This window comes from Bos taurus, chromosome 25, assembly GCF_002263795.3.
Source record: "Bos taurus isolate L1 Dominette 01449 registration number 42190680 breed Hereford chromosome 25, ARS-UCD2.0, whole genome shotgun sequence".
Taxonomy (NCBI): Eukaryota; Metazoa; Chordata; class Mammalia; order Artiodactyla; family Bovidae; genus Bos; species Bos taurus.
In genome coordinates this window covers 12,145,460-12,161,091 of record NC_037352.1, presented here as the reverse complement: position 1 = coordinate 12,161,091, position 15,632 = coordinate 12,145,460, and the positions used below count along the sequence as shown (strand labels likewise).

The 15,632-nt window shown below is 44.5% G+C and overlaps 1 protein-coding gene across 1 annotated transcript in view; it reads right to left on the bottom strand.

The window, feature by feature from the left end:
- Positions 1-2,692: 2,692 nt before the first annotated feature.
- Positions 2,693-15,632, bottom strand: part of SHISA9 (shisa family member 9) — a 525,155-nt gene continuing 512,215 nt past the window's right edge. Inside the window, 2 exon segments of the mRNA NM_001145203.1 lie at positions 2,693-3,091; positions 12,317-12,364. Coding sequence (NP_001138675.2) covers positions 3,048-3,091; positions 12,317-12,364 — 92 coding nt within the window. The 3' untranslated portion in view covers positions 2,693-3,047.

The following is a 15,632-nucleotide window of genomic DNA, read 5'->3' as shown; positions in this document are numbered from 1 at the left end:
TTTTCATAGTTTTGATTTTGCTTTCTTTTAAAGAGTGTATACAACACAGAATAACTTGAAGATCCCATAAAATGTAAAAATGGCTAAGCAGTAGAGAGATTTATTTCTCATATGATAAAGCATCTAGAGAAAAATGTTTCAGAGAAAGTAGATTCAGCACCTAGACACTGTCAGGGCTCTGTATGACTTTTCTGTGATTTTCTTGCCTTTCCCCTCATGACTGCAAGATGGCTGCTGTAGCACCAACCATCATAGAATCATTAATGTCTAAAACTATGAAGAAGGAAGATGGGCTCACTCTTTTCTCCATTCTCTTTCTTCTTGTTAGGGAGGGAAGTCTTTCCCCAGCATTCTGCAGCAGGTTTCCCTTTGGACTGCATGATCCAGAAATGATTGCATGGCCTAACCTGAATGGACTAGGATTATTATGATCACTCTAAAAGTCAAAATTCATCCCCTGGCACAAGATACCTTGCCTTGAGTACCTAAATGAAACAATACTCTTTTTTCAACAAAGATGGGATGACTGTTGGTTAGGCAACAGCACAATAGCATCTCACAGTCTCACAATAGCATCACTGTCTCCTTTCTGTCCCCTTACATAAACAAGTTAAGGCTTAGTGATATAAAGTGTTGTGTTTCCAGAGTCACGCACTGGAAGTCGTGAAGTTAGAAAGCCCATATGTGTTTAACTCTGGGACTCAACTGATATCTTATACTATGTCATGTAGCCTTCCCAACCCACAAGGCCACTGGTACACACTACACTCTGTAGAACTTTGGGGAGCATGGGAGGAAGGAGTGTAGGACAGCAGAACTTTGAGACTCAGAAAGTCTCAAAGGGTCAAAGAGGGAGAGGGGCCTCTGTTCTGAGTCCAGGGATCAAATTTCAATAGGGACCATTACAGGTACCCAAGACACATTTTGTTGTTTTTTGAGTGAAGAAGGGCATTTCAGGTAGTGGAGATGACATAAAGAAAATAATAGTGGAACATGACTGGATTAAGGGTAAAGAAAGACTGTGTTTGAATCAGAAATCTACCATTTCAAGATCTGTTATTTCCCCTTGCAATATCTTATATTTTCAGAGGGGGATAGTTTGATGGGGGTCAAAGGAAAATCAGAGGAACCATCGGCTTCATGCCCCTTTTCCTTCACAGGGTAGGAAACTGAGGCCCATAATAGTAAATTAGTGACTTGCCCCCAAATCCCAACCACTTATTACCAAAGCCTTCATCTACAAATTCGAGTTACTTGTTATTCAGTCTATCTTTTAGACCCTGAACTGGGAAGGCATCATTCTGTACTCAGTTCCTTATACAACCTACTCAGATCGTTTAATGCTAATAACATGCTTCTTTCCTTGTGGAAGTATGTCTATGATGACACTTATCAGCACCATCTAATACTGTGATTAAGTAATGCTTTTGAATTACTGTCTCCATTTCCAATAGGGTGTTTGGGAGATGTCAAACCCAATAGAGATCATGAATAATATTCCACATGAGATTAATATGATTGCTATCAAGGGTGCATTCCACAGGGTACCTCTCATTTCTGGTCAATTACACATCCATTCATTCATTCCACAAGATATACCACACATCAAATATGCTGCTCCAAACTCAGTTTATTATTGTTCAGTTCAGTTCAGTTCAGTTGCTCAGTTGTGTCCGACTCTTTGCAACCCCGTGGACTGCAGCACGCCAGGCTTCCCTGTCCATCACCAACTCCCAGAGCCTACTCAAACTCATGTCCATCGTGTTGGTGATGTCATCCAAATATCTCATCCTCTGTCATCCCCTTCTCCTCCCGCCTTCAATCTTTTCCAGGATCAGTGTCTTTCCCAATGAGTCCGTTCTTCGCATTGGGTGACCAAAGTATTGGAACTTCAGCTTCAGCCGCAGTCCTTCCAATGAATATTCAGGGTTGATTTCCTTTAGGATAAGTCTATTAAGAAGATTAAAGAAATGAAAGTGGGTAAAGCGCTCAGAAAAATAATTGGAGCATCAGATCAGATCAGTCGCTCAGTCGTGTCCGACTCTTTGCGACCCCATGAATCGCAGCATGCCAGGCCTCCCTGTCCATCACCAACTCCCGGAGTTCACCCAGACTCACGTCCATCGAGTCAGTGATGCCATCCAGCCATCTCATCCTCTGTCATACCCTTCTCCTCCTGCCCTCAATCTTTTGCAGCATCAGGGTCTTTTCAAATGAGTCAGCTCTCTGCATCAGGTGGCCAAAGTACTGGAGTTTCAGCTTCAACATCAGTCTCTCCAATGAACACCCAGGACTGATCTCCTTTAGAATGGACTGGTTGGATCTCCTTGCAGTCCAAGGGACTCTCAAGAGTCTTCTCCAACAGTTCAAAAGCATCAATTCTTCGGCGCTCAGCCTTCTTCACAGTCCAACTCTCACATCCATACGTGACCACAGGAAAAACCATAGCCTTGACTAGACTAAACTTTGTTGGTAAAGTAATGTCTCTGCTTTTGAACATGCTATCTAGGTTGGTCATAACTTTCCTTCCAAGGAGTAAGCATCTTTTAATTTCATGGCTGCAGTCACCATCTGCAGTGATTTTGGAGCCCAGAAAAATAAAGTCTGACACTGTTTCCACTGTTTCCCCATCTATTTCCCATGAAGTGGTGGGACCGGATGCCATGATCTTCGTTTTCTGAATGTTGAGCTTTAAGCCAACTTTTTCACTCTCCACTTTCATTTTCATCAAGAGGCTTTTGAGTTCCTCTTCACTTAGGCACCCAATAAATTCTCTTTAAACTTTGGAAGATCCAGCAATATGGTTATTACTCTGACAACTTACAGCAGTGTTTCCCCAAGTGTGGCCAAACTCTCTAGGTCTGAACCTAGAAATATGCATTTTAGTGCACTCCCCAAGTGACATGGACATAGGCTTATGTTGGAGAATCACCAGCTTACCTGCTAAGAGATGTTGGGTAAATTTATTTGGTTCACAGCAATTTCCTCCTTTGGTCCTCAATCAATTAAGTCCATGTCAAGAAGACAGGGTGCACATCCAGTGCCTTCTAGTCTCTGTCCTTCAATAGCTGGCCATTTGGGGTCATGTGATCTGCATGAAATGGAAACAGGCAAGCTGATGTGTTTAGACATGGAGTGAGGATTTTCAGAATGAATTTTTCAGTTGTCATCCAGTTAAGTCACCACTGCGGGGACCCTGGCAGCAACTGTTTCCCTTATTGGAGAAAGACACCATTGGGAGGCCAAGGAGAGCCATGGCTGCCCTGCCCCCCCCATCCCCACTGAGAGTTGGTGGGTGGTATCTGAATGTGCCTCCCATCCATGATCACACTGGGGCTTCCCAGGTGGCACCAGTGGTAAAGAGCCCACGTGCCAAAGCAGGATACATAAGAGACTCAGGTTCGATCCCTGGATCAGGAAGATCCCCTGGAGGAGGGCATGGCCATCCACTCCAGCATTCTTGCCTAGAGAATCCCATGAACAGAGGAGCCTGGGGGGCTACAGTCCATAGGGTTGCAAAGAGTCAGACATGAATGAAGTGACTTAACATGCATGATCACACTTGGTCTTTCTGAAAAGAAAAATAGTGACTTTATGTTATAATGATTTGACTCTGCCAAAAATCCAGAAATAGCAAACTTGAAGTAATCAAATCAATAAACAATGTCTAGTAAGATGTACTAAGTAACAGTATTTAGTATGTTCTTACATACAAGAACAGTTTGTGAATGGGGAACTTTCAGACTTAAAAAGGATATGAAGCTCAGGGGCATGACTTTACAGGATGGCTTATAAAGTGACAATGAGGAAGTTGTTTAACCTTTAGAGTCATTGCTTATTACAATGGAGATTTCCAGGTATCAGGAGATTGGTTAAAAGTGACTATCTTATTCTCTCACCATAGTGAAGGTGTGGTTTAAGGGTAGAAACTTCCAGCTAGTAGATAAATAAGTCCTGGATATCAAAAACATAGCATAGTGTTTACACACAATAATATTGTAATATAAATATCAAAATAGCTAAGAGACTAGAATTTAATTAGGCTCAGAATGCTTATTCCTAGAAATGATAATTATGTGTTGTGATAGAGGTGTTAGCTAAATCTACAATGATCATTATATTGTGCTATGTAAATGTATCAAATTAATGGGTAATATGCCTTAAACTTATACAATGTTATTATGTCAAATATATTTCAATAAAGAAATAAATTTAATAGACTCACAGACATAGAAAACAAACTTATGGTTACCAAAGAGGAAAGGCAAGGGGAGGGACAAACTAGGAGTTTGGGATTAATAGATACACACTCTCCTCATTTCTGTTCTGGAAAACCATGGCTACCCCCAGCTGGCCTTTTATGGAGCACGGAGGTATTGAAGAACTCCTATGGGAGGCCAGAAAGCCACACTCCTGATAGGACCCAGAAGCAACAGAGCCAGGAGTGATGTGGCAGTGTGACCCGGATGTTAGTGATGAGACCATCAGTGGGCTGGTCTTTGAGCATGTGTGAAGCATGGCTGGGGCCTCACAAATAGCCAAGGGAGATGGTGGGGAAGGAAAAGGCCATGTAGTTCTTTGCTAGAGACAAAGGGTCATGGCAATTTAAGTGTTTGTGCCAATTTGGCTCCATGTGTGGGTAAGCCAGGTGAAACCTGGATCATTTTGGATATATCTGTGCATGTTGCTGCGCTAGACTGTAAACACCTAGAAGGAAGGACTCGGGTCTTGCATGATTTTTAATCCCAGCATCAGGTGCACAAAATTGGGGCTTAATCAATACTTGCTAAATGCCCTGAGGAACTCCATTTATTAATCAATTCATCCATTCAGTTATTTAACAAATAATCAGTGAATATAATATTGTCCAGGCACTGTGTTAGAGCTGGGTTAACATTGGTGAATAAACCACATTGTTAGCTGCCCTTGTGAAGCCTGTAACCTAGTGAGGGACAGACAAGCACATAAAATTAATATATAATTCAAAAGATTATGAAAAATGCTAAATGTGGAATATAGGGAGAAGGATAAAGGGAGAAGGAAGATGCCTGAAGATTGAGTACCAGGAAAACCCCCTTTGAGGATTGATGTTTAAGTCAAGAATTCTTGAAGGATGGAAACATGGAAGGTGGAAGAGCCTTCTCAGCAGCCATCACAGCATGCACAAAGGCCCCGAGGCAAGAATTAATGGAGTGGCACATGATTTATGGACATGAAGTAGAGCAGACTCCAGGAGATGGTGAAAGACAGGGAAGCCTGGCATGCTGCAGTTCATGGGGTCGCAAAGAGTCAGATACGACTTGGTTACTGAACAAAAACGACATAAGATTTATAAGAAATATAACCCACACCCTAGATTGCTGCTCACTGAATAGCCCTACCCTATTTAAGCAACAGAAATCCTGAACTAAGAGTCAAGTCTGTCTGAGACAAACCAAGTTCTGTTGTGAGCCCTCGGGATTGCTTTGGTTTGTGCTCCTTTACAAAAGGAGAGTCATCCATTTGGAAAATCCAGGCACTGCGGGGTTGGAGTTTCTAGGAGACGTTAGCATCTCAGGGCTCAACCTAAAATCTCGTCTTATAGGTTTCTAATTTGTTACTCTTCACCCTGCACCGCCCCCCCCCACCCCGCTCTTGATCGTGGAAGATGAAAGCGTGAGTCATGCGATTTAGAATGTGTCAGTGTCACATTTCAGAGCCACGTTCCAAATAGAAAGGAATTTTTTTTTTTTTTTTTGGTGAAGATAATGAAAAAGTTCTAGCTCTGCTGTTACTATTTATGTGACCCTGAACCTCTTACCTCAACTTCCCACACCCGGTTGCTTCCTTGCCAAAACAGTCTTTGTGAGCCCCATGATGCTTATGAGAACTGGCTCAGTTTTGTGCAGTAGGAAGGCATTTCTTGAGCACCTAACAGTCAGTCACTCATTTGACAAATGCATTGATTCCCTCTCTGTATGTTTTAAGCACTGAGTGAAACTCTGGAGATACAACAGAGTAAAACAGGAGCATCCCAGCTGCCAAGAGCTCACGGTCTACCAGGAAAGACAGGCTTAAAGAACAGCAGATGTGAATTTCAGCCCAAAATGTTAGCACTATATATAAAACAGGTAAACAACAAGGATTACTGTATAGCACAAACATCTTGAAATACAGAAAATAATGGAAAAGAATCTAAAGAATTTTTTGAAAAAAAAAATACACACACACACACACACACACACACATACACACGTATATATTGTTGCTGGTTTTTTGTTGCTAAGTTGTGTCTTTTGCAACTCCATGGGCTGTAGCCTGCCAGGCTTCTCTGTCCAGGGGATTTCCCAGGCAAAGATAGTGGAGTGGCTTGCCATTTCCTTCTCCAGGAGATCTTCCCTACCCAGGGACTGAGCTTGCATCTTCTGCTTGGCAGGCAGATTCTTTAGCACTGAGCCACTAGGGAAGCCCTATATATATAATCACTTCGCTGTACACTTGAAACTAACACAATATTGCAAATCAACTATACTCCAGTCAAATTATTTTTTTATAGTGAGGTTGCAAGAAATAGCAAAGATATTTATTGTCTGTAAACCAAGTGAAGGCTCATTTCAAGCCCCAATTGTGTCTGGTTGGCAGGTAATTCAGTCTTGGACATCACCAGGCTCAGTCTCTTAACGTGGGACTTTGCAGAGAACCTTGATTTCATCCTGTGAGACTTCTAGCAGACTACTTATGCTCGGCCCAGATTCCTGACCCCAGGAAATGGTGAGACGATAAATTTGTATTGTTTTAAGCCCTTGGATTAGTGGTGGTTTTGCAGCAGTAGAACAAAAATACAGAGGGTCTCCCATCCTTCCCTACATCTCTCCCGGTTTCTGTGAGTGTCCTTGTGTGTGAGCCTTCACGGTTCCTGCTGTGGTTTCCATGACACCTGAGACCAGTCTTACAGACCAGCAACCCAGACATTGTGATCCAATGTCTTTGGTGCACCAGACCTCCAAGTCCTTGTGCCAAGCATCCATGCCCACTGTCCATCCTCGCTCTGGGGGACTCTCTTGTCTCAAAGCTAGACCCCAAAGTCAAGCTCTTCTCTTCCTGTTCCCCTGCTGGGATGATGCCAGAAATGGCTTAGAATTTCATAAGATGCAGGGGGAAAAGTAAAACAAACCCAGGTTCTTACTTTGCTTTAAAATGACATGGAGAATCATCACAGAACACTGAGTTAGAGGGGTGGGATGGGGAAGGGAGGCCCAAGGGGGAGGGGATATGTGTATACATACAGCTGATTCACTTTGTTGTGCAGCAGAAACTAACACAACCTTGTAAAGCAGTTATGTGCTCAGTCGCTCAGTTGTGGCCGGCTCTTTGTGACCCCATGGACTGTAGCCCACCAGGCTCCTCAGCCCATGGAATTCTCCGGGTAAGAATACTGGAGTGGGTAGCCATTTCCTTCTCCAGTAAAGCAATTATATTCCAATAATAAAATAAATTCACAAACAAAAAATTGACACGGAAGAAGGGGTCTCATAGACAACTTGGGATTAGTGTGGGGAACTGGGGGGAGTTTGGAAAGCAAGGCATGGCTATTTCTCCTCTGTTCTTGTCGTTCTGCAGAAGTGGCAATGGAACACCAATGTCTTCATATATTTTCCCATCAAACTAATGATGATATTATACCGTTTCAAGTGCTGTAATAGGAGAAGAACATGGGGCAACAGGAGCATATACCAGGGGCCGTTGGCATTTTCTAGCAAGTCTGATGGAAGATTGTTGGGTTGCACCCAGCAGTCTGCAAGCCCTGTACTTAGCTAGCTTCAGGACGGAAGAAAGAGCTTGGAGTCAGTGACAGAGACATCAATGGTTTAATGAATGGGGGGATCTTACAAGCAAGTTCCTGGAGCGACACCCCACCATGGGTGGCAGATGGTAGGTGGGACATGGCAGGAGGTTACCGGTTATAGAGGGAATTGACGTCAGATTGGCTCATCCGTTACCAGGGAAACAAGCAGAGGGGCACACTGCTCACCACCCCTTTGATAAGCTATCATGGTTGAGATGTTCTAATCTGAAGATTGGAACAATCACTAGCTGGGGCAGAGGCACTGTATGTAGGAAGGTCAGTTATGCGAGTAGGGTGTAGATGAAGCAGGCATTGGTCAAGCAGGGGATGTACAGAGAGCAAGAAAACAGCCATCTTAGGGGCCTGATCATACAGAAACTTACTGGTGGAAATGGAATTTAGTGTGAGAGCCAAAGAATGAGGAATTAACCAAGTGAAAGGGTAGTGGGATTCGGAGGGGGGAGGGGGGTGGAAGGAGACAATATGTTATTAACTCAAAGCCAATCAAGACATGGCACAGTTAAAGAATTAAAGAGCAGAGCACGTGCTGGAGAGAAGGGGATGACGCTGGGGGATAAGTCTGGGTAGATAAGAAAGGCTCAGCCAGGGAAAGCCGTACAAACCCAGTTAACAACTTTTCTGTATCAGTCAGCTTTTGCTGTTGTAATTCTGCCTAACAAAAACCTCCCAAACTACGTGGGCTATTGAAAAAAAAAAAAAGCATTTCAGTTTTGCTTATGGGTCTCTGGAGAGGCAGTTGTGTTTCTGGGCTTGACTAGAATCAGCTAGATTTGAATCTAGGTAGGGCAGTGGGTTGACTCCACCTGCTTCCTCCTTCTCTTTGGACCAGTGGCTAAGTGAGGCATGTTTTTCTCATGGTAGATGGCAGATATGCAACAAGGTGAGAGGAAGCATGTAATGTTTCTTAGGGTCTCAGCTGGGAACTGGCACAATGGGAGTTCCATTCAAGTTCCATTGGCCGGTCACCTGGCCAGGGCAGGAAAGGTCACTTTGCCCGCAGAGGAAGAGACACACTTCAGACGCCCATGGGAAAGGGCAGGGAGGTGCGATTTCTAATTCAGGGAGGGAAGAGAGAAGTGGGAACAGTAGCCCAACTTGTAATCCTAGGGGTAATAGAAACCCATGCCAGGGTTTCAAGGAGAGCTATGAATAAAATGATCAGATGAGCAAAATGTTATGCCAATGTGAACAGCCACCACTCTCAAGAGTCCTGAGGGGTGCAGCACTTCCTCCATGGATCTTGATCCTACTTGGTCACCTGAGCCTCAAAGCTGGCCTATCTGTTCTCAGAGATTCACACAACCTTTAATGAACTGTTGCCCCTTCCCTCAGCTGTGGTCCTTAATAGGACTAACCCAGGATTTGAACCCAGGTCTCCTGCATTGCAAGTGCATTCTTTACCATCTGAGCCACCAGGGAAGCCCCAACAATACACCAGAGTGGATGTCCAACACAGTCCCCTTCTGCCGTCTTCTGTCCCAAATCCCTGGAAATGGCCAAAATAATATGACTAAAAGGGAAAACAAATGATCAATGGAAAACATCAGTTCAGTTCAGTTCAGTCGCTCAGTCATGTCCGACTCTTTGCAACCCCATGAACTGCAGCACGCCAGGCCTCCCTGTCCATCACCAACTCCTGGAGTTCACTCAGACTCATGTCCATCGAGTCAGTGAACATAACATCAATGAAAAACAACAAGAGAGGGACATTAGTGGACCAGAAACAATGAGAAATCACTACAAGCAAGTAAACAGGATGTGACTGAAGGAAGGAAAATTGGTAAGAGGCTTGGGGATGGGACTGGTTACAGGCTTTGCAGGGCCCAGTGCAAAGTGAAGATGCTGGGCCCAGGTTAAGAAATGATTCAGGATTTCTAGATGGCGACACCAGAGAACTCAAATAAGCCCAGAGCCCTTCTACGTGTACAGCCCATTGAGAAGAAGAAAGATTCCATCAAGGTGACTAGTCAGTTGACCTTAATACAGAGAGGATCCTAAGTTATTCAACTGGGCCCAGTGTAATCACGTGAGCCTCATGAGATTCTAAGTAGAGAAACCACCAAGCTAAGCTGCACGTAACCTTCTGAAAGATGGAAGGTATGAGATAATAAATCTATATTGTTTTAAAAAAAAAAGAAGAAGAAGAAGAAGATTCCTTTTCTTTCCTGGCAAGGGCTCAGCCAATGAAAAGCCATGGACACTGCACAGGCCACATGCCCGATGAAGCTGGCCGGCTAAAGGCAGCAGGTACCATGTGCAGGAGGGGGCCAAGAGCAACAATCATGGGGATTGGTTTGAAATCAGATTTATAACCAGGGCAGGATTCCCACGTGGTGCCATGGTAAACAATCTGCCTGCCTGTGCAGGAGATGCAGGAGATGTAGGTTCAATCCTTGGGTTGGGAAGATCCCCTGGATGAGGAAATGGCCACCTACTGCAGTGTTCTTGCCAGGATAATCCCATGGACAAAGGAGCCTGGCAGGCTATGGGGTGGTAAAGGGTTGGACACAAGTGAGCAACTGAGCACACATTACAACCAGAGCAGTTGATGGGTTTAGCACGTGTCTTCTGCCAGGCCTGAAACCCTCCACATGTTCCCATCAGGTGAAGGATTGGTTCTTCCGACCTGGACTGCTGTTATAGTAACCACTCACTGGGTGGCTTAGACAACAGAGACACATTGTCTCCTAACTCCGGAAGCCAGAAATCAGGAACTGTGGTGTCTGCAGGGCTGGTTCCTCCTGGAGGTGGTGAGAGAAGTCAGTCCCATGCCTCTTCCCTAGCTTCTGGAGGTCTGGTGGCAATCTTTGGTGTTCCTTGGCTTGTGTCGAGGCATTGCCCTGATCTCTGCCTTCAGCTTCACTTGATGTGCTGCCCAGGTACATGTCTGCGTCCAAAGTCCCACTTTTCATAAGACACTACTCATACTGGATTAAGGGGAGGGTCCATCCTTCTCCAATAGGACCTCATTTTAAATAATTACATCTGCCATGACCCTATTTCTAAACATCATATTCTGCTCAATATTTTGTAATAATCTATAAAAGACTCTGAAAAAGAGTATATATAAATACATAGATAAAACTGAGCTATATTGCAGTACACGTGAAACTAACACAACATAGTGAATCAATTATAGTTCCATTAAAAAAAATAAAGTCACATTCTAAAGCACTGGGGATTAGCTATATGTCCAACGACAAATGAATGGAAAATGAAGATGTAATACATATATACAATGGAATACTACTTAGTCATAATCAGTAACAAAACTGGGTCCATGTGGATGGACCTAGAGTCTCTCATACAGAGTGAAGTAAGTCAGAAAGAGAAAAAACAAATACTACATACTAATACAAATATATGGGATCTAGAAAAATAGTGCTGGTGCTGCTGCTGCTAAGTCGCTTCAGTCGTGTCCGACTCTGTGCGACCCCATAGACGGCAGCCCACCAGGCTTCCCCGTCCCTGAGATTCTCCAGGCAAGAACACTGGAGTGGGTTGCCATTTCCTTCTCCAATGCATGAAAGTGAAAAGTGAAAGGGAAGTCGCTCAGTCGTGTCCGACTCTTCATGACCCCATGGACTGCAGCCCACCAGGCTCCTCCGTCCATGGGATTTTCCAGGCAAGAGTGCTGGAGTGGGGTGCCATTGCCTGTGCAGATGAACCTATTTCCAGGGCAGGAATAAAGACACAGGTATACAGAACAAACATATGGACCCAGGGGGAAGGAGAGGGTGGAACGAATTGGGAGAGTATGACTGACATATACACACTACCATGTGTAAAAAGGTAGTGTAAAAGGGCTCTTGTGGGAGCTCAGCTGTGTAAGCTCCTGTATAAAAGGTAGTGTAAGAGGGCTTCCTGTGGAAGCTCCTGTATAGAAGGGTTTCCCTGGTGGCTCAGCTGGTAAAGAATCTGCCTGCCATGTGGGAGATCTGGGTTCGATTCCTGGGTTGGGAAGATCCCCTGGAGAAGGGAAAGGCTACCCACTCCAGTATTCTGGCCTGGAGAATTCCATGGACTATACAGTTACAAAGAGTCAGACACGACTGAGCGACTTTCACTTTCACTTCATGTGTGAAAAAGATAGCTAGTGGGAAGCTGCTGTATAGTACCGGGGACTCAGCTGAATGCTCTGTGGTGACCTAGACAGATGGGGTTGGGGGGTGGGAAGGAGGTCCAAGAGGCAAGGGATATATGTATACAGAGAGCTGATTCACTTCACTGTACGGTAGAAACTAACACAACATTGTAAAGCAATTATACTCTAATGATAAAATAAAAAATAAAATTTTAAAGCACTAGGGGCTAGGAATTCAACACATGAATCTGACCAGAGACACAATTCAACCCACAACCGGGGTGTGGTGGGAGCTTGAGGCCGAGGTGCAGGGCCATGCCCCAACACAGACTTCTTCACTCCCAGGACACGGGCAGGCAGGGAAGCTCCCCCACCCCCCGCCTCACCTGGCTGCGTTCTGCTCCTCTCTCCACAATCACAGGCAGCAGATGGCCCTAAACAGACAGAGAAAACCAGGACCATCAAACACCAGGGCAAACCAAATGTCAGGGAATGAGAAAGTTTCTCATGAAGAATATCATTTGATTACTTATACAAAAGAATATCATTTGATTACTTATACAAAACAGATGGACTTTTCATAGTCCCCTGACCGTTCTGAATTTGTACTGCAATTACCCAACAGGTGCGGCTGTCTCTTGCACTACCTTACCTGCTGCAGTCAGGTTACAGAGTTTGGAAACACTGTGGCTTGACTCATCCAAGGTCAGAGGTTGTGAACCTCGGCTACACACTGGAGTCCTCTGGGGGGCTTTGAAAATGCTGCCTGGGCCCCACCATTGAACAAGTCTGGGGGGTGCAACCTGGACACTGGACTGTTTTTCTTTTGAAAGCTCCCAGGGATGGCGGAGCCTGGTGGGCTGCCGTCTATAGGGTTGCACAGAGTTGGACACGACTGTAGTGACTTAGCAGCAGCAGCAGCAGGTGATCAGAGTGCATAGCGGAGGCTGAGAACCGCTGGCTTGGAACCCTCCCACAACCTAGCCATCTGCGTAGCTGTAATGATGCATATTGATTGCAGATGGCATGGAATAGGTTTGTCGGAGGTTGTCTTTTGTTCGTTGCTTTTGAATGAAATGCATCAATATCTCTATTCTTTAACTCTGCAGGGCCACATGCTCTATTTTCTTTAATTTCTGTCGGCTGCTAAGGAGCCAAATCTTTGCCGTATGAAGTTCGACTTTGGCTTACACAAGCAGCACCTCAGCTGGAAACCGAGGCAGCACAGTGAATTGTAGTAAAATGGAATAGAACAGAAAATAGGTTTGCATTCAGTACAATGTATGATCAGGAGTAATTGTGTGGACCATAGCATCTTTTTTTCCCCAAGGATGCAGTTTGGTCCTGCTTACTCTATTCAGCAGAAAACACTGGTCTGAGGCCACAGTGCATTGCTCTCTCTGCCTCCTGGGTTCTTTTCCTTTTACTCTCTCTCTCTGATTCTCTTTCCATCTTCTCATTTATTCTCATTCCCTTTCTCTTCTCTTATGTTCCTTCCCACGTTGTCTCTCTCTTTCCCTTTCTATCCTCAAAACTGTTACTCTCACCACTTTCACAGGTTGGGGTAGGGGCAGTGTAGGTTCAATAGCTAAAATGCTCTGACAATCAAGACATTATATGTGCAAACCCTACGATCTTCTGGGACACCTCCTATTGCTTCTTGTAAAAGATGTTAGGAGAAACCACGCAGCCAAGAGAACTAAGTAGGTCTCTCTTTCCCTCAACCCATGAAGTCTTTCTCTCCTACGGTCTTCTCTTTCCAAATCTGCTATGTCATCCAGTTTGCTGGTCCCAGAAACTATACCTAGGGAAGTTGGCTGCACAAACCTGGGAAATAATAATAGTGATTGACTAGAGCATGCTTCTTACGTGCCAGGCACGCTTCTTAGCACCTCTGACAGATAAGGAGACATAGCCAGAGATGGGGGTAGATTTCAAGCCCAGGCTTTGTGCTCCAGGGTCTTTATATTATGAGCATTTCAGAAGGGGAAGTGAGAAAGAAAGATTACAGTGAAGGAGAGAGACAGAAAGTAGAAAGCAGAAAGATGAAAGACAGAGACACAGGGGGCATGAAGAGAGACAGCCACTAAGACACAAAGAAGAAGAAACAGAATGGGACCATAAAAACCTCAGCAGCAACAATCACAGAGCCAGAGAGAGCCCTGGTGAACACACTTTGTATTGGCTGTGAATTGGGTAAAAACAAGTCCATGTCTGGGGCCAGTTTAGCTGAGAATCTCCAACTGTATGAAGTACAAGTTTGACTCAGGTATGGCTTGAAAGAAAATTCTGATGTCATGGTTCACTGGTTTTGGAAAATGTGTGTTTGTTTCTGGTTCACCTGGTGTCTTTTGAAAAGGGAGGAAAAAAATCCCCTTTACTTCTAGTTTCAAGCCAGAAGAGAAAAAAAAAAAAAGTAAAACATTGTATTTAAGTCTTGTTTAATTCAGCCTTCAGAAAACCAAGGCAAAAAATTCTGATTTTTTTCCCAAGTCTCATCATTGGCACTTGCCAATTGAAATCTTCAGAGACCTTGTTAAATCCAATGCCTAACCTACTGCAGCCATGAAATTAAAAGACGCTTACTCCTTGGAAGGAAAGTTATGACCAACCTAGATAGCATATTCAAAAGCAGAGACATTACTTTGCCAACTAAGGTCTGTCTAGTTAAGGCTATGCTTTTTCCAGTGGTCATGTATGGATGTGAGGGTTGGACTGTGAAGAAGGCTGAGCACTGAAGAATTGATGCTTTTGAACTGTGGTGTTGGAGAAGACTCTTGAGAGTCCCTTGGACTGCAAGGAGATCCAACCAGTCCATTCTGAAGGAGATCAGCCCTGGGGTTTCTTTGGAAGGAATGATGCTAAAGCTGAAACTCCAGGACTTTGGCCACCTCATATGAAGAGTTGACTCATTGGAAAAGACTCTGATGCTGGGAGGGATTGGGGGCAGGAGGAGAAGGGGACGACAAAGGATGAGATGGCTGGATGGCATCACTGACTCGATGGACGTGAGTCTGAGTGAACTCCAGGAGTTGGTGATGGACAGGGAGGCCTGGCATGCTGCGATTCATGGGGTCGCAAAGAGTCAGACATGACTGAGCGACTGAACTGAACTGAAGGGATAATAGTGATCAATTTTTGCTTATCATTTCTCTTGGTGGAAGAATATCTGTGCAGTAAATCAGTTGATAAACAGAAAACAGGAAGAAGGAAGGCAAATAAAGGGTCTATCCAGCCATTAAGGTTCCACTAGGCAGAGGATGAGATGGCTGGATGGCATCGCTGACTCGATGGACGTGAGTCTGAGTGAACTCCGGGAGTTGGTGATGGACAGGGAGGCCTGGCGTGCTGCGATTCATGGGGTCGCAAAGAGTCGGACATGACTGAGCGACTGAACTGAACTGAACTGAACTGAACCTAGTAGTTTCATTAGAAGTAAGTGGGGATAACAAGGCAGGATGGGGCTGCATTTCCTGGATCTGAAGTTCCAAGAGCACCCATCGTAGGGAAGTAGGGGTGGATGGAACCTGTTGGTGGTTATAATTGGTAGAGGTATTGCATTGTGATTTTTCAGGCCAGTTCCAGTAGCCTCAGCTAATCAATTTTATTTCTTTAATTTCTTAGTGTGGTAGGTGTTAGGATGCTAGTGACCTAAGACCTATCTTTTGTGGTATGTTGGTGGGACCCTGAATCATTAAGAGG